At 36.0% G+C, this 18542-nt stretch overlaps 2 protein-coding genes across 2 annotated transcripts; one reads left to right on the top strand and one right to left on the bottom strand.

Annotated features, from left to right (window-relative positions):
• The first annotated feature begins 2232 nt into the window (after positions 1 to 2232).
• Positions 2233 to 3914, top strand: LOC117918330. Its single transcript, XM_034834891.1, has 6 exons — positions 2233 to 2458; positions 2574 to 2621; positions 2714 to 2771; positions 2855 to 2992; positions 3099 to 3266; positions 3383 to 3914. The coding sequence occupies exons 1-6, from the start codon at positions 2394 to 2396 to the stop codon at positions 3494 to 3496; spliced, it is 591 nt and encodes a 196-aa protein (XP_034690782.1). The 5' UTR covers positions 2233 to 2393; the 3' UTR covers positions 3497 to 3914.
• A 149-nt stretch (positions 3915 to 4063) lies between these two features.
• LOC117918329 (protein translocase subunit SecA, chloroplastic) lies at positions 4064 to 18278 on the bottom strand. Its single transcript, XM_034834890.1, has 20 exons — positions 17779 to 18278; positions 15622 to 15694; positions 13685 to 13891; positions 10852 to 10955; positions 10520 to 10699; positions 9695 to 9913; positions 9137 to 9250; positions 8923 to 9036; positions 8204 to 8371; positions 7809 to 7984; positions 7207 to 7273; positions 6965 to 7111; positions 6659 to 6754; positions 6503 to 6571; positions 6280 to 6381; positions 5945 to 6196; positions 5762 to 5829; positions 5381 to 5498; positions 4541 to 4780; positions 4064 to 4425 (listed from the first exon to the last, which is right to left on the bottom strand). Exons 1-20 carry the CDS (start codon positions 18154 to 18156, stop codon positions 4267 to 4269), a joined length of 3051 nt encoding a protein of 1016 aa, XP_034690781.1. The 5' UTR covers positions 18157 to 18278; the 3' UTR covers positions 4064 to 4266.
• Positions 18279 to 18542: the final 264 nt, after the last annotated feature.

Genomic DNA, 18542 nt, shown 5'->3' with positions numbered 1-18542 from the left:
TTGTTAATTTCCCATTTTCCATCATTGTGTTTTAACACTTTTAACTCGTGCATGTACTCTTTACATCTTGTGTGTTTGGGATATGTCTAATTTTTCTTGTGTTTTTTCTTCTCACAGTCAACTAAACCAACCTTCCTCACATTGAAAATCATACCACAGACTCATGGATATAGCTTGGAGTCATTCTCACAAAAGACACAAATGATAACAAGCCAAGCCTTCCAAATTCACCAACCGTGCTTTTCAATGCAAAGATATAGTACATAAAATCACAATGGAATGCTAATAATCAGATGTCACACAAGATGGGTAAAATGTTATATGGGGTTGTAGCCAAATCACCAAAGAATTTATCAACATGTAAAAGTGTTATTTACTCTCTCAACTCAAGTGACAGGATCATTTGTATATATACTTTTTTTTTTCTTTTTTTCTGGCACTTGACAATAATTTTCGAGGTCCACAAAAGATTGAATTCTTGCTTTTATAATGGAAAGCAACCAATTTTGCATCATAGTATGCTTATTCATCTTTTCCATCATTGTCATACACTTGATTTTTGTATCCATAATGTAGTTTGAGTGGCATGTACACTAGAATCATACACATTAGTTAATTAGTAATGAATGGTTTTGATTAATTTTTCGGGCCCGTAAGCCATGCTTTGTATAATGAAATTGTAACCTCCTAACCATGTTTTAACTAATTTGATTAATTCCTAGGACTTATGTCTGTCACACTTGTATTTAGAATAGGGAAAACAAAGGTAGACAACAATAGCGGATGGTTGGCAAGAGGAAGTAAAATAGGTTGATCACAGTGTATAGTCACTGGTTGCTAGTTTGGAAAGCAAGAGTACTGTTCTTGTGTAAAATTTAACAAAAGTTTCTGCTTTGGGTTCATTGTCTGAAACCTATTTTCCAGTGTTGAAAATGCTGACAGTGCTATTGGACATGGCATTTTCAGGAATTGTCAAGAAGTTGTCCTCCACACGTTTGGGTCCATTGACAATTTGACAAGAGGGGCTCATCTCCAAAATATCTAGGGTTTTTTTTTTCTTTGAAATATGAAAATGGATTGGAGAGCAGCAGAAGAAAAAACAATCCTTGATATGTCTTAAATGATAATGAATAAGATAGGGGAAGTCATTTTCCTGGAAATTGTGGAAGTTCTCTACTTGTTAGGCATCAACCTTAGGGAGATGTTAGACTAACTAATGATACAACACATGCCGACTGTGATCAAGTGGCCTTTCCAGTATAATCAATATCCACTTACAAACCATGTGAAATAGCTCCCAAAAAGCAAAGAGGTGAGGTCCATTTTACAAACCCGCTAAGGATCTGTAGATGGGCATTTGGGGTTTGCTGCTCTATGGAAGCAGCTGAAGCATGACTCACTGTCACTGACATTTATGCTATGGATACCCATAATCAATGGAATACATCAAACAATGACACATGCAATAAGAGAATGGCAACCAACTACTCCATTTTTTTTAATTAAAAAAAGAAAAAAAAGATGTCAACTCATAGTGTAAATGGACCACAAAATTCATACCAAACAGACCTTTGTCTCTAGCATATTAATAATTCACAATAATGGAGTAGAAGCATCACCATCTCATGTGGTAGAGAACAAATGAATAGATCCGTACAACCTTTTATATATATATATATATATATACACATTTCAATCTACTGCAACAACAAGATGCATCAATGCATCCTCACTTTATGCTATTCTTTAGTCTCACACACATGGGCTGTTCCTTCTCTTGACCCTGTACCTTGTTTTCCTTGTTTCTCTTTTTTTTTTTTTTTTTTTTTTTTTGCAGATTTTCTTTTATACATTTACATAATTAGCATATGAGAACTGACAAGTATTAGTATTTAATGCGATGATTCTATCATCCAATCAAGATCCTGGCTGAGTTGAAAAATAAAATCTCTAACCCAGTGAAATGGAAGGGTGGAGTTGGCAGAGAAGGACCACACTTGTTGTGTTAACCAAAAATAAAATGTGGGGTACTTACTTGATGATTTCAATAACTCACCTTTAATTTTCCATGGTTTTGATTTGAGGATTGGGCCTCATTTCAATGCACAATGTCCTCGGTCCTACACCATTATTCAAAACAGTTAGAAAGATCAAAGGTCCTACAGATTTGGTTGTTGGGTGTTTTTGCATTCCTATATCCCATTTGCCCAATGGTGGTTTTGGGTCCATGACTGGGCCTTGCCCATTGGCCCATGAGCCATTCAGGCCCTGACCACATAAACCCCGGCTTAAACCCCAACACCCTTTTCGCCTATACCTACACCATTAGTGCAAAGTCGGTTGGAACTTGGAATATTTCGTCGAACATGTAGAGTGCAGCAAGCGAAGCGATCATGGGGAAGAATAGAAAGAAAACTTCCAAAACACCCATCGAACCCTCAGTCTCTCAACAACAAAGGTACTTACGGACACCGATTTCTTTCCTATGTTACTTGGGTTTTAGTGTAACTGATTCGAGAACTGTGTTGGGCATGATGACTTGGGTTTGTTCTGCGGATTTGGGTGGTGGTCAGTTGCTATGAAGGAGAGCGTCTCCTTACAATGCTCAAATCCCTTCAGAGGTAACTTCCTACACTCCGCTACACCTGGGCTCTGTCGAATTCGGTATTCTTAATTAACTTGTAGTTGCTTTCATGCGATATTGGATGAACAGAGAGATAGAGTTGGCTAAGCTTTCTAATAGAGTTCTACCCGAAAAAATATGGTTCAAGGTATGAGTGCTGTATGCCCTTTACCTTAAATCTTCTTTAATGTGTGTTTCGAATTATAATCCATGTGGGTTTGGTATACATAGCAACAATTCTCAATTGGGGTGAATGAAGTTACTCGGGTGCTTGAACGGATGACCCCATGTTCTGAGATGGGAGGAGAATCTGCTCAACAGCCTCTTGCCAATCCCAGTAAGCTTCAACTTCCTTCAGTTCGGCTTCAGGTGGGTTACCTCCTTTGATATCAGTATTGGACCATTCACTCTCATTAATGTTATGCTGAGTAGTCTTTTGATATAGCTAATGACATGACTTGTATTGAGGATGCAGGCCGTACTTGTGGCTTCCGATAGCAATCCAAGATGGTTGACAAAACATCTGCCAAGCTTGGCATCTTCAAGGAAGGTACCTCTCATCTTTGTCAAAGATAAGAAAGGGGGTTCTTTGAGATTAGGCGAACTTGTTAAGTTAAAAACAGCCATTGCCATTGGGATAAAGGTAAGCTCATTCCTTGGCCTGTCTTATTATGTTTATTGATCTTCCTTTTTTGGGTAGTAGAAACCTTTTCCTTTTTTCTAAGATTATAATTTGATGTTACCTGGCACTGCATGCAGGCTAGAGAGAATGGCATCAATCAACTTGTTGAGGAAATTCTTCACGGGAAAGAAGTAAATCTTGGAACAGATTGCCAAGAGTTGGGTGGAGTGTCTGATGCAATCGTTGAGTGACCTTGCATGTTGGACAGAATGGGTTTGTTAATGCTGTGGCACAAAAAATGGTGGTAGCAGAGCTGCAGAATAGTAGGGTTTGATAATCAGCCATTGGAGCAGGGAAGAGCTGGAAAAATGAACAAAGGCATTGAAACCCATACAAAAGATTTGTTCATCATGCAGAGACACACATCTTTTACCTCTCAAGATGGGCATCCCCCCCTCTTAGCCATGTTGTTCACCTATCTTACTAGAATGTATTTAAGTGCTTGCATGGTTCCAATTTTACTTTTTCATGCCTGAAGCAACTTCAGAAAAAGCTCAAGGCAAGCTGCTTCGAGCATTTGTTTTATATGTTTGTCAAATTGCAATGCTGGATATTCATTGCTTGGTTCAGGGGCTCACATCTAATCTTGCATAGGACTCTTTTCTTCAACAGCGCGCCCCCCTCCCTTTGTTTAATTGAGGGATAACAAGGCATGCATCTTATAACATATATCTAAACAAGGCTACCCAACAGAAGTGAAGTTCCAAGTTCTAGAAATTGTAATTTCGCTTGCACTAAGAAATTGAAGAAATATGGCATTTAAAGAAAATGATAGGGCCTTTCTTTATTGATTTTTCAATAATTTCTCATTTCATCTTATGGTTCTCCTATGGTACAATTGACAGTATTCTACATCACCTTTTAACTCATCCACTTTGCAGGGTCTAATAAATTAGAGGAAACTTTTATCCTCCTTCAATACCTCCCAAAATCTCTGCAGGAATTTTTCTTTGATGCTATCTTATGCGCTAGCTTGGGGACTGGCGGCTGATGAAGTGGACTCAACAGCCCCAACAGGATCCTGCTGGTTGTTACTACTTCCTGTTCCGTTTGCTACAAGTTCGCCTGATTTCTCACTCTGTTCTTGTTGTTCCTGATTCTTCACTAGTACTGGTTGAAACTGCCAGAGGAAAAGGGCATTGCAGGTGAGATAAAAATAGAGAATTGGTGAGTGTACTGTGTGACATGTGTGCACAAACTGAAGATACAATATCTAGCTCTGGTTTAATATACACCTGGTATATTGAATAAATAACATTTCTTCTTATCTGTGCCATCATCTCCAAGAATAGATTGTAGCCTTCAAGCTTGTACTCAATAAGCGGATCCCGCTGTGCATATCCACGTAAGCCTACAGCTTGCTGAACAAACTTAAGTGCTTGCAAGTGTTCTTTCCATAGGCGATCAATGTTGCTCAAAATGAGGAACCTTTCAGCTTCCTTCATCAAACCTGGTGCTTGATTCTCCACAATATCCTAAAATAAAATTCAAGAACATAGTCATATTCAAAACCACTGAGAGAAAGAAGCAGGATCAGTTTAATTTTAAGAATGTTAACATTTACGGCATTATATTTGTAAGGCCAACCTTACTCATGGGAACTGGACAAGATGGAATTCAGGAAACCAGCTTGGGGAATAGGACTCAGTATGAACTCATAATGAGTTGATACTTTCTAGATTCATTTTCTTAGACGAGTGGTATCAAGAACTTGTCCAGTTTTTAAAATAACATGTACAAATGGGTGATTTGAAATCCATTTGCTTTCAACAGCTTTTCTCAAAGTGTAAGCATAACATTATCAGCTTATCTTTGACGATGAAAGTCCATAAGTCTATCAACTTTTAGGGTAAACAATGGAGTTGATTATTGGGCAATAAACACTAATGTAAGTAGCACATTGATTTCATGTCATAGAGCATTTGTTGCTTCCATGCCCTAGGAAAATAATGACAATTTACCATTAGCCCTCATTTATGCAAAATTATGAGAGCCTAATCCCAGCTGAGTTGAGATCTAGTGTTCTTATGGAACAAGGAAATCCTTCAAAGTCTATAATTCTAAAAGATACTGACCCTTTTTTGCAAGTAAGCTTCTCTACCGCGAAGATGAAGGTAATCACGCAAATCTTCATAACTTGAACTTTTTGTTGCCAGCAAGTCTGGGGTTAGATCATTCAACAGGTAGCAGTACCTGAAGATGCAGAAATGAAATCATTAGAACAGTTCTTTTAAAGAATAACCATCCTTCTTAAGAAGGTAAAAATGCTACGAAGGGAAAGACAGATAAAAGTGGGAGCAATTCATAGAAGTCAAAGGTTGGAATCATTGTATGACTCATTAGCAATGGGAAAGATAAAAAGCTTCTTAATACTCCTCCCGTTCCATTGGCATTCCTCTGTGTTGCAACTTGGAGACAGTCAGATTTACTAAACATATGAAGAGTACAGATCTTACTGTTGAAGTTTCACAATGAGCTTTTCAAGATCCCAGCTTTCCTTTGGAGCATCAGACCCAATATTTGCCTATACATCATTAAATACAACAATCTGTGAATATCTCAAGGAACTGGTGTGTATAACTTGCAATAGATGGGGAAAAAGGTTGGTCTAGCGAACAAAAAACCCAGGATGATTTTACCTCCAAGATGTCATCCATTGTCAGTTCAGCATATTCAATAAGAAGAGATTGGAGGTTGTTAGATTCAAGGGCTCGCCTTCTCTCTGCATATACACGGTCCCTTTGGCTGTTCAGGACCTCATCATACTCAAATAATTGCTTTCGAATATCAAAGAAATAATTCTCTACTTTCCGCTGTGCTTCATCTAGTGCCTTTGTCAACATCTTGGACTCAATCGGTAGGTCTTCAACTCTAAAAGCGGTCATCAAACCCTACAATTAGCAAAAATGAGAACCCTTTAACAAGCAAATCCTAAACTGTAGTGGCGAATAGACTTTAAAACCATAGGCTAAACCTGAATTCTGTCTCCCCCAAAAATTCGAAAGATGTTATCTTCAAGACTAAGGAAGAAACGGGAACTTCCTGGATCCCCTTGGCGGCCACTTCGACCACGCAACTGTACAGATGAAGGATTACACACACACAGATGAGAAAACTCAAGTAAAATTATAGGATTTTACTCACACCCACCACTTCAAATCTAAAATAAAAAATAAAAATAAAAATGAAACTTTCACCTGATTGTCAATTCGACGAGATTCATGCCGTTCTGTCCCCACCACATGAAGTCCACCTGCTGACACGACCTATAGGAATGTAGAAATAACAGAAATTACAGTTTATATAAATTGACAACCTTCCGTTCAAACTGGTGTCTGGAAAATTGAACTAACCTTTTTCCTTTCTTCCTCAGTGTAGATCTTATATTCTCTAACAATTTCTAAGAAGGCGCTGCGCAGCTTTGCTATGACATCATCCTGAGCAGGGCCCTACAAATTCTAAATGAAGTCATTAATATTTGGTAGTATGGAAAGGCAAATTCTTGACTGAAAATTATTAAAAAAATCCCCTCAAATAATTCCCAAGCTGTTTGAATTTGACACAATCAAGTGAAATTTATTCTTGTGCTGTGTAGAAATGTCCTTTAATTTGCAATCATAATTCTATAAATGAAAATCAGTATCTTCTGCGAATTTCACCTTTTCACAAGAATAAGACAACCGTTCCTCGGCTTCAAGCTCAGTTAACGATCTCTTTCCCCAAGTTTTGACAGCTAACTCCACAGCTTCCTCAGCCAGCTTGGTATTTGTGCTGGATAGTTTGCATGGAAATAGACTTTCATTCACCTGGACAATGATACTAGACTTGAGAACAAGGATGGTGAAGATCAAGGTGACCACTGTGAAAACCAAATTCATATAGACCAGGCTGAAAATAAAACCTTCCATATCTTCTTTGGAGGAAGTTTCTTCACAGATACAAGAACTCCTTCCACTAGCTTGACAACCCTGCAGCCCTTTTATCATTTTAGAAACAGTATAACATATGCTTTGAGACATAATAAGGTGGATGGTGCTTGCGGTTTATTTTTTATTAAGATACAATGTTTTTAGCTCTTTAGGATCCCCCATCCTTGCATGTAAAGAGAAGTTCCAGAATTGGGACATTAGAACATTATAGGTTCCAAGAGTACAGAATACACAGTAAGGTTGGCATTTTCCCTGATAATGCAGGCATCCTTAATGGGTGGAAATAAAAAAATACAAGAAACCAAACTGAAGAGAAGTAAAAAAGTTGTGATATAAACTTAAAATCTTCAACATCTCAGAAGACTAGCTCCAGGTAATTGAGATAAGAAACTAAGGTTAAAATCATAATCTACATGTGATGTCAAGTAAAATACATGTGCACTAAACTCATGTTTAGAGCACTAAGCTGATTCAATGACCATAAAAAACCATGCATGTAGAGCTTGATTAGTTGTACATGCATATACAATGTTAGGATGTTAAACAAAACAACTTCCATGAAGCGCAATTATACCTTGGCATAAGCATCTCGCGAAGCTTCAACCTTGCCATAAATTCTGCATTACCACCAAGAATTATATCTGTTCCACGACCTGCCATATTGGTAGCAATTGTAACTGCCCCAAGACGACCACTCTGTGCAACAATTTCTGCTTCTCTCTCTACATTCTCTGGTTTCGCATTGAGAACCTTTAATTAAATGATATTAGTTAATATATCTCATACAACGAATATTTAGATATAGTAGTTTGGCTATGTTGGCAGCAAAAGAGAAACATGAATATAGCATACACAGACAGAATAAAGCGACCATACTTCACCTATAGAGGTCGATTATAGAGCATGCTACCATTGCTGCATTCCCCCAACTAAAAGAATATATACCCACAAAAAATTTATGGACCTCACCTCATGGGGAATTCCAGCTTCATTCAACTGTTCTGACAATGAGTCACTTTGCTCAACACTTGTGGTGCCAACAAGCACTGGACGACCTGTCTTGTGCATTCTAGAAATTTCAACCACCACTGCCCGCCATTTTCCTGTAGTGGCCCTGAAAACTACGTCCGACTCATCCTGACAAGTTAAAGAATAATGAGGGACTCAATAGGCCATCAACCGAAGAAAAAAAGTTTTACATTAAGTATTTGTATTCAAGCTGAATGGCATCTATATTTCTAGAATACAGCTAACAAAAGTCAAGTCAATCCATATCTGTTTGTAAGTTGAGGTTCTAGAGAAGAAGTGAAGTAAAATATCATATATTCACAACTCCAGTGACATTGATTCCATAGAAATCTGTCTATTTAACTATACATTGCCTGTTCTGTTGTTATGGTAAAAATTTTGTGCTTCTAAAAGCTAAAGCCCAGGTTTGAGTCTTTATGGCAATCACTTCATACAAAAATTGTCTAAGGTTAGGACTGTGTCCCACTCATCCTGAAACCTGCTTTGGCAGCAGCGTCATTGAGTTATGACTTTGTTCTTTAATTTAACTACCTATAACCAGCTTTAAAATCTAATCTTGTCTCATTTTTTCTTTTGTTCCTCATCCAAGTTCTGTGATTTGACCTGCTAATAAATACAGGATGATTTTCTGCTACAACAGATAGCATGCAAGAACAAACCTTTCTTATCATGGGTTTGTTTGTGGGCACAATTGTAACTTTAAGCTTGTATATGCTCTCAAATTCTGTGCCTTCAGTTGCTGCGGTGCCAGTCATTCCACAAAGCTTTGGAAACTGCAATAGTGAATAGAAATTAACACTAGAAAGCTAGAAGATGGAAAGTAAATATCCAAACATGCTACATGAAATGATTTGGGAAATAAGATGTTCCAACCTGGAGAAAGAAGTTCTGATAACTGATTGAGGCTAGCGTCACAGTTTCATTTTGAATGGGCAACCCTTCTTTTGCTTCAACCGCCTGGTGAAGTCCATCGCTCCATCGCCTACCCTATCAAAATAAACAAGCTAGGATTATTACCAACCCTCCTTATATCATTGGTGTTTCACCAAAGAATAGAACAGTATTTCCCCAAAGAATACAACAATATTTCCATCTGGCAAAAGATGTAAGAAGGTACAAGCATCACTAAAGAAGTCTGTACACAGGTTTTCTAATTATTTTCCTTCAATGTACATTTATTTTTCCTTTCTCAATAAAGTTATGCTTGGGCAAGCGATTCAATTAGAACCCTTCATAATTAGATTTCCTTTTTCAAAAAAATTCAGAGTTGTAGAAAAGCATTAACACAAAACACAACTTCCAGATACAAGTTATTTTTCTATCTTTAGCATATAGGAAATGGAAAGGAATACAGTATACACACAGTTATGCTAAAGATTCTGTTCCATAAAATTTGTTTTTACAAAGCCAAAACTGAGATAAACTGATCACCTGCATAACTCGACCTGTAAACTCATCCACAATCAGGACCTCCTTTCCACGAATGATATAGTTGACATCTCTAAGAAAAAGTTCTTTCGCCTTTATTGCATTCAATATATATGAGGCCCACTGTTCTCGAGGATCATATAAATCTTTCACAGCCAGAATTTCCTCGGCATCCTCATAACCCTGTTCTGTGAGTAGAACTGTTTTCTGCTTCTCATCAACCTGGTAAAACTACCTTAGTAAGAAAAAGAAATGAAATAATTTCTTTTAAAGAAATATTTTCAGTTGTCTTGTCATCCACTGCTTGTTTTGACTCATGACAGAAACAAAATTTCTGGTCATATGCCATACATGATGGTTATGTTTGGTTCCTAGAAACTACCAAGGAAAGAAAAAAAAATGCTAAAGAAAATATGTTTAGTTGTCATACGGAAAATATCGAAGTAAGTCAAGTATAATTAAAATTAGTTAGACACTTATGCATTTTCAAATTATTTAACTCTTGTATCGAATAGTTGAAATATGTGAAATGAGTTTGAAGGAGTATATAAAAATAATTTATCGACTTTGAATCTACTTTTTATTTTCCTTCACTTCTTCTTTCCTTCTACTTTTCTTCTCAATTTTTTTACCTTACATTTTCCCTCAAAATTTCTGGAAACCAAACATAACTGATATGTAGTCACCAACATATCTTTTTGTAGAGCAATGCACATAACTAAAGGCATGATTAAAATAATATGAAATAAAACAATCAAGCACAATTTTAATTGCAATTAATTCACAGCAAAGAAGAATCCATCATTTTACAGTAGTTCAATATCATACCGTGTAATGCAGATCTCGCTCAAAGGCCAAGGCAATTTTTGCAGCTTTATAGTACCTATCACTTGGCTTTTCAGCAGGTCCTGAGATAATGAGAGGAGTTCTTGCTTCGTCAATCAGAATTGAGTCAACCTCATCAATTACACAGTAATTGAAACCCCTCAAGACAAGCTCATCAACACTCTGCATATAACAAATAGGAGAAATTACTCAGCTCAAGTAGAAAGGAGATTGAGCTAGCTCGTGTGAAAGATATATGTTGAAAGTCAACCATATTAAAAGTTACTGCAATAAGAAAATAGTTCAAAACAGCATGTAAAGATGAGAGTACTTTCCGTGGCAAGATTGTCTCTCAAGAAATCAAAACCAAGCTCACTGTTTGTGACATATGTGATGTCACATAAGTAATTTTCCCTCCTTTGTTCACTTGTCATATTCTCTGCCAGTATAAACATCAAATTGTTATATATTCCAGTCATAATGTTAACTCAACAACTAATACTTAGAAGCAGAACTTATAGACTTAAAAGGACCAATCCACAGCCCCACCAAAAGAGTATGATATTGCAAATTGATACAGGTCTTGAAAACATCTAATATAAAAAATAAAAATGATGTTGAAAATTTTAAATGTCCCAATACTAATTAACTCAACTAAGCCAAGCCTCAATTGCAACTACTTGCATTCAACCACATGCATCAACAATACAATTTATAGAACAAAAGCTAATGAAAAATTGTATTCAAAAAATTATTGAGGGACAGTGTCATTGTTTATCAAGAAGGAAAAAATAAAAGGCAGATACCTGAATGAAAAGAAATTAGATTTTCAAACTGTAAAATTAGATTGACCAGCAGCTGTCATTTATCATTCTGAATAATTATTTTCCATTGCTAAAAAGTGCTAAAAAATAAGACGAATCTTCAGGTGAAAGCAAGAGAGAGGGATAAATATACTTGGCATGGTGTCAGGCCTGAAAATAAACCTGCAGAAAAGCGAAATTATACCAGTAGAGGGCATGGAGGACGTAGACAGAGCAGCTGCGTTTTGGGTGTAAAGTAGGGATGCTCCCTACTACTTATCTAGGTTTACCCCTTGGAGCCCTTCATAAATTTTGTAGAGTTTGGGATGTTGTAGAGGAAAGATTCAAGAGGAAATTGGCTACTTGGAAAAAACAATACTTGTCAAAGGGAGGAAGACTTACCCTTATTAAGTGCACTCTCTCATACCTCCCCATCTATTTTATGTCGCTTTTTGTAATCCCAAAGAAAGTGAGCGTTAGATTGGAGAGAATTCAAAGGGAGTTTTTTGTGGGGAGATTTGGAGGAGAGAAGGAAGATCCACTTGGTAAGTTGGTCGGTTATATGTAAAGACAAGAAGCATGGAGGGTTGGGGTTAAGGCATTTGGAGGTTTTCAATCAAGCTTTGCTAGGAAAATGGCTTTGGAGATTTCCTCTAGAAAGGGAGAGTTTTTGGAGGAAAGTCATTGTTAGAAAATTTGGAGAGGAGGAAGGGGGTTGGACCACTACAAAGATGAGGGATTCTTATGGGATGGGCCTTTAGAAAGACATTAGAAAGGGTTGGGAGGATTTCCTTCTTAGAACTAGTATCCATATTGGAAATGGTAAACTCACAAGATTTTGGAGGGACATTTGGGTTGGGGATTCTAAGCTGAAGGATCTTTCCCCTATGCTGTTCAGAATTGCAACCCATAATTCTGCTGTAGTGGCTGACCTTTGGGGGAAGGTGGAGGCGGGTGTTGGGAGGTGCACTTTAGAAGATCCTTCCAAGATTGGGAATTAGAGGAGGTGATTCGTTTTATGGAACTTATTTCTGCAGTAAAGGTTCGAGAAGGGGAGGATTCCTTAGATTGGAAGATCGAGAGGAGGGGAAAGTTTAATGTCAAATCGTATTATAGGTCTTTAAGGGCTGAGAATAGCATTTTATTTCCAGCCAAAGAGAATTTGGGCTCATATGCCCCTCTTAGAACTCGTTTTTTTTGCTTGGGAAGCAATTTGGGGAAAAAATTTAACAGTAGACATGTTAATGATGAAAGGTTGGTCCATGGTCAATAGGTGAAACCTTTGTAAAGACAATAAGGAATCGGTGGACCACATTTTGATTCATTGTGGTAGGACAAAGGGAGTTATGGACTTTGCTGCAATTTTCTTTTGGACTGGTGTGGGTGTTCCCCGCCTTAGTGAGAAATCTGCTTCTAGAACGAAAAGTTAAGAGGCTAGGGAAGAAAAGGAGAGTAGTTTGGAGATTGACGCCTATTTGTCTTTTTTGGTGTATTTGAGGAGAGTGAAACCAAAGAACGTTCCAAGAGGAAGAGATATCAGACCCCTACTTGAGGAACCTTTTTTTTTCGGACTCTTCTAGAGTGGTCTCAACAGTTTTTGGATTTAGACTCTCCCTCTTTTCTGAATTTTTTGGGTGATTGGCATAATGGCTAGCTTTTTACCTCTCTAGGTTTTTTCTTTCTTTTTGCAGCCTTGTTTTTTCCTCTCTTTGTATACTGCCTGTATACATAGGGTGCGCCCCCTGTTTTGGCGTTTTATCAATTCAATTTGTTTTCGTCTATCAAAAAAAAAAAAATATTTGCCAGCTTAAAGAAAAACAAACAAAAAAAGAAAAAGAACACTGAAACTAGCAAATCCAATCCTTTGGGAAGCTTCACCTAACACACCCATAACATTCTGTTCCATCATGCAATGCTGGTAGAAATCATGGAGCTACTAACTTGAGTAAAGGTCATTGCTAAGAGGTGGATGGATCTTATCTAAATTAAGTTAGCCATCCATACTAAATCCGATCTTTCTAAGAGCGTATAACTTAAAAAACCAATATTCAAGAGTTGACTCTATGGCTAAATAACCAAACTAAATATTTGAAGCCCATATAAATCATTAAAAGGGGTCTACAAAAAAAAAAATTCAGTGATGTAAAACAAAGAATTTTGAGCCTGTCTAAATAGACAGGAAAATAACAAAATTACAGACAACCAGAGCACTCTTAAAAAGTGACGTAATATACATTCATAGGCAAAAAGTTCAAAATAACAACCTCCACATGGTTGGAAATGCATGCATTCATATTCCATCCAAATACAAGCAAAAGGAATACCAATGCAGGAGTAGAACAAATAACAAAAGACTGAGACATACGTTGGATTAGGCCAACCTGCAGTCCAAGAAATCGAGGAACTTGACCAACCCATTCACAATCTCGCCGGGCCAGATAATCATTGACAGTAACAACATGAACTCCTTTCCCACTTAATGCATTCAAATAAGCTGGTAAAATTGCAACAAGGGTCTTTCCTTCTCCAGTTCTCATTTCAGCTATTTCTCCCTTATGAAGAACCATGCCACCTACAAATACAGATATCATTCAACTTGATATTCATATTAAGCTTTCTGTTTACAAGTAAATAAACAATCCACTGACTAAACAACTATGATCTAAGGATTTTGATCCAGACTATCCAGCATTAGACAAAAAGAGTCAGCCATAAAAATTGCCAATAAGTCTAAACACATGCATACAATTGGATGTGATTATCAATAGACTTCACAAAGCACATACATATTAAATTTTTTGAAAAAGCTTCAATAGCCACATAAAAGTATTTGTTAGTGTATTTTATCTAGTTGGCAATTTTGTTCCTTTCTTACTAATTAGATGTAACTTACTTCCTTGGGTCTTATCCATTTCAATACAACTTCAAACTTCATCAAATTTGGATTTGGGTCATTCAGAATCGTAAAATTTAAGATAAGTATGCATATATGGTTGATAAAGCTTTTAGAATGGCCAATACAAGAAATTAGGAAGAGAGTACTTTCTATTTCCAAATTTGCTTTCTACTATGTTTTTAATTCTAAAAATTGTTTTTAATAAGTTTTAAAATTATATTTATCTCTAAATTTGTATTTGATTATAACAAGAATTTTTGGAATATTTTAGTAAGTTTTAAAATTGTATTTATCTCTAAACTGGTATTTGATTCTACCAAGAATCTTTGAAATATTTTTGAAATTAGGGAACTCTTCATAATTCTAAAAAAGGTTTTAAAAATATAAATAGAGAAATTTTATTTAAAAGGAGGGTGGGGTTTTATGAACCTAAAAGAGCATAACCATTCTTAAAAGCTTGATCCTCCAACTCTCAGATTTTCAAGAGCTTTCTTGAGTGTAACTCTTGACTACAACAAAGGTCATAGATATCATCACGAAACTTTAAAATGAGCTTTAAGGGATCCACTAAGGAGCACAAGGGAGTGTTGCATCAAGGACGTGAAAAAGGAGTATAGGTGCTAACGGTATAAGACCCTAAGAAGTAGGTGCATCCAATCAAGTAAAACTGTGTACCATTTTCTCATAATTAGTGGATTATTTAGCAACTGAGAGACCACCCATTGTTTTTTACACCTAGTAGGTTATTAGGTGATTTTCCCACATTATATCCCTGTGTTTATTCGTGTGATTGATGTTATTTATATTTGCATGAAATTGATTGCTTTCAATAAGTAATTAATCAAAAGGGACAAATTGAAAATTTATAATAAAGTATTAATTTGGAGATTGATTTAGAGACTACCTATTCATCCCCTTTGGATAGTTTCATTATGTCAAGACTATACATAAAATTTCTTTCAGCATTCTAGCTGTAATGTAATACAATATAACATATACTGCTGAAATCACTGCATATAATAATATAATGATGCCCAAATTGAAAAACATAATATAGATCCCATCAGAAAATAAAAAATTAATAATGCAAATTCTTCAGCATTCTTTTTAAAGTAGCCAAATGTGTGCTTGCTTGTGATCGTACAAGGTGATACTATGCGCATAGTCACAGATTTTAGGTGAGGGATAGGTTTTCCACATACCAAACTTCAAAAGGGATAAGATTTCTATAATAGCTTATCAGTAATCTCATGTTTCCTAAGACCTGGCAGTCTAAAATACTGTTCATATTGTCAGACAGCATTGCACACTGACTTTTCTGTTGTCTTTACAGTTGCCTAGGGATCCAACATACAGCAAAGGTCAAATTAAAAAAACCAAGAGAACACATCAATGTAACACCATACCAATCAGTTGAACATCAAAAGGACGAAGGCCTAGAACCCTTTTTGAAGCCTCTCTCACCACAGCAAATGCTTCCTGTAAGGGAACAACTTCCCTGAAGTTAAAACAAAAGCTAAGACATTTTATCAATATATTGAAGAACAAAGTCCAGGCAAGAAATAATTGGTATTTTTGGACTTTTTGGAACGAGAGAAATAATAGGGCTTTTGAGGACATGGAACAAGTGGATCAAATGCTGAAACACTCCATTTTACATTTACTTTGCGAATGGGTGAGGGTGGGATTCAATGAAGCAACAATGTTTATGATAGATTTAGTCAATTGGTTTGGTGCTATATAAGGGAAGGGTTCTTGTTTTTTGTAAATTGCTTTCTTTGTTTTGATTTTGTCTTTTGCTGCCCTTGTATATGACCCATGTACTCTGGTGTGCTCTTTTAAACCAATATAACCTATTTTATATATTAAAAAATCCTCCAAAATAGACTCTCAAAAAAATTCTCAAGCCAATGCTTCTCAGCCATATGGATGCATGTGGCCTGAATATTCTTTTTTTTTTATTCTTTTTTTCTTTTTTTTGTGACAAAACCATAATCATCAACTACAATTTTGAATTTAAACTTAGAATTGTAGTTGATAATTATTGTTTTAAACTTAAATTTAAAACCATAGTCATTGACTATGGTTTAAAGCTTAAGTATTAAAACCGAAATCACCAACTATGGTTTTAAGTTTAAATTCAAAATCGTAGTCTATTAATTATGGTTTTGGGCATATTTTAACGACATTTTTTTAACTTCTTATTTTTATAAAGTTTTTTTATTTTAAAAGGTTTTCTTTTTATTACATTTAAAAATATTTTAGTCTATTTTTGTTAAAACAAATTTAATATTATAAATTTATCATATTAATCATTTATTTTGTATATATTAAAATTATGTATGTGAGATTAATATATAAGTGGTTGTTAAATTTATGTAATTATTTAAAAAAAAATTAATATACAAGATTAAATATTTTGTTTTGTATGTATTATAATATGTAGTCATATTTATCATATAATTTTTTTAAGTGAGATTTTTGGACTTCTTAGCTTGTCTTCTTATGAGGTGTTGTTTTCTATTTTATTTTAAATGTTTTGGCATTTTCTATTTTATATAAACATATTTTGGAATTACAAAATTATCGTATTAATTATTTATTTTGCATATATTATATCTAAATATATATAATATTGTATATCCTTTACATTATAAAACCCTAGTCAACAAATATGATTTAAGTTCAAAACTAATCAATGAGTACAATTTTGAACCTAAGATTAAAGCCATAGTCAATGACTATGGTTTTAAATTTAAGTTTAAAAAATGTACTCACCAATTACGGTTTTAAGAAAACCTCATGCCAAGAACTATGATTTAAGTTCAAAACTAATCAATGAGTACAATTTTGAACCTAAGATTAAAGCCATAGTCAATGACTATGGTTTTAAATTTAAGTTTAAAAAATGTACTCACCAATTACGGTTTTAAGAAAACCTCATGCCAAGAAGCACTAGTTTGGGAATATTTTTGTTGGAGAGTCTATTTGAGGGAGTTCTTATATCAAATAGTTAATATCGGTTTAAAACTCGAGAGTTTTAAAGATAATGATGGATTCACTCAACAGCCAATAAAGTCTCCTTTTCCTTTTTGGGATTGTGCTAAATCATTTATTGCGAACCATAAATTTTCTGGTCACTTGACCATACTGGAAAGAAGCCAACCTCTTTAACTTAGATAAGCAAGGTTCTTATCTCTATTAGGAACGAGATCATGGAGATGTTTCAAGCTCAGAACAAGGTATAAACCTCACTCTGGGTTTCAATTTCCCATTGATTCACAGGGAACTGCAGACTATGTTGCTCCAATATTCAAATTGTTAGGTTATGAATGTTGTGTAAAATATGCCGAACGAAGGCATGGATGGCGAATTCAAATTCACCCATGTTTGCTGAACCAGGGATATGCCATACAAATTGTATTAAAGGATTAAGAAATAAAGACTGATGAGCAATTATATTGGTATCCAGATGATTAGAAATGTGAAACCCTGAAATCTAGCAAATTCCACCAAGTTGCTAATCGTGGAATGAGAAATACATTTGGTAACCGAAAACTTACAGGTAAAAGAGAATCCAAAGATTCACCCCGCTGAGCTCGTTCCTTGAGAAGGCGGGTCCTGTCCCTCAATTCGGAATCAGATAACGCAGACATCTCGGCTTCCAAATTATTGATGAGAGTGACGGTTCCGGCGTACTGCTGCCTGGTGGACTCCCCGGTGTCAGTGCCCTTGAAAATCCCGCCAAGCAGACCGCTGAGGGAAGCCATGGGACGCAATCGACGGCCTCGGTGAGAGGATAGCTGAAGGGGAAAAAGGGAGGAAGTGGTGGGGGGTTTGCGGTAAGAAGTGGAGTGGGAGAATCCAAATAATTTGGGAGAGAAAGGTGAGATGGAGGGGTGGTGGTTGAGCACCGGCGACTCCACTGGCAGTGCCGCCATATTTTGAATGCCAGCAATAAGGGAAGAATAGGCTTCCAATCAGTTCAGTTGCGCAGAACGACTGTGAGCATGGTTCTGTGGAGGGAGATGAAGAGAGAGACTGCACCGGGATAAGGTAGGATCCTTTGGGCCCTCCTCACAAGTCACATCCACACTCAGCTCGGCCCAAACGAATACTATAATATTATTTCAATATTTCCCACCGTTGGTTTCAATCGCTGTGCGGTCCAAAAGTTAATTTAATTAAAAGAAAAAATATTATAATATCAAGCATTACTTAAAAAAAAAAATATTATTATTTTTTACAAAGTATATAATTGAACCAATCCCATCTTTAGGTGGGCTTCCACAGTCATTTTTAATATTCAAATTGGATTTAAAATTGT

Source organism: Vitis riparia, chromosome 7 (genome assembly GCF_004353265.1).
Source record: "Vitis riparia cultivar Riparia Gloire de Montpellier isolate 1030 chromosome 7, EGFV_Vit.rip_1.0, whole genome shotgun sequence".
In the NCBI taxonomy this organism is placed as follows: domain Eukaryota; kingdom Viridiplantae; phylum Streptophyta; class Magnoliopsida; order Vitales; family Vitaceae; genus Vitis; species Vitis riparia.
The sequence above is the reverse complement of the archived record's forward strand: the minus strand, read 5'-3'. Positions and strand labels throughout refer to the sequence as shown.

What these genes read in the sequence shown, in the direction of transcription:
- LOC117918330 (XM_034834891.1), top strand. Translation starts at nt 2,394, where the DNA reads ATGGGGAAGAATAGAAAGAAAACTTCCAAAACACCCATCGAACCCTCA. An exon ending in TCAGTCTCTCAACAACAAAG is followed by an intron (nt 2,459 to 2,573) that starts GTACTTACGGAC and finishes GGTGGTGGTCAG; the next exon opens with TTGCTATGAAGGAGAGCGTC. An exon ending in ATGCTCAAATCCCTTCAGAG is followed by an intron (nt 2,622 to 2,713) that starts GTAACTTCCTAC and finishes TTGGATGAACAG; the next exon opens with AGAGATAGAGTTGGCTAAGC.
- LOC117918329 (XM_034834890.1), bottom strand. Translation starts at nt 18,156, where the DNA reads ATGGCGGCACTGCCAGTGGAGTCGCCGGTGCTCAACCACCACCCCTCC. An exon ending in TGAGAGACAATCTTGCCACG is followed by an intron (nt 10,700 to 10,851) that starts GAAAGTACTCTC and finishes TGTTATATGCAG; the next exon opens with AGTGTTGATGAGCTTGTCTT. An exon ending in TTATTTATTCAATATACCAG is followed by an intron (nt 4,426 to 4,540) that starts GTGTATATTAAA and finishes TTCCTCTGGCAG; the next exon opens with TTTCAACCAGTACTAGTGAA.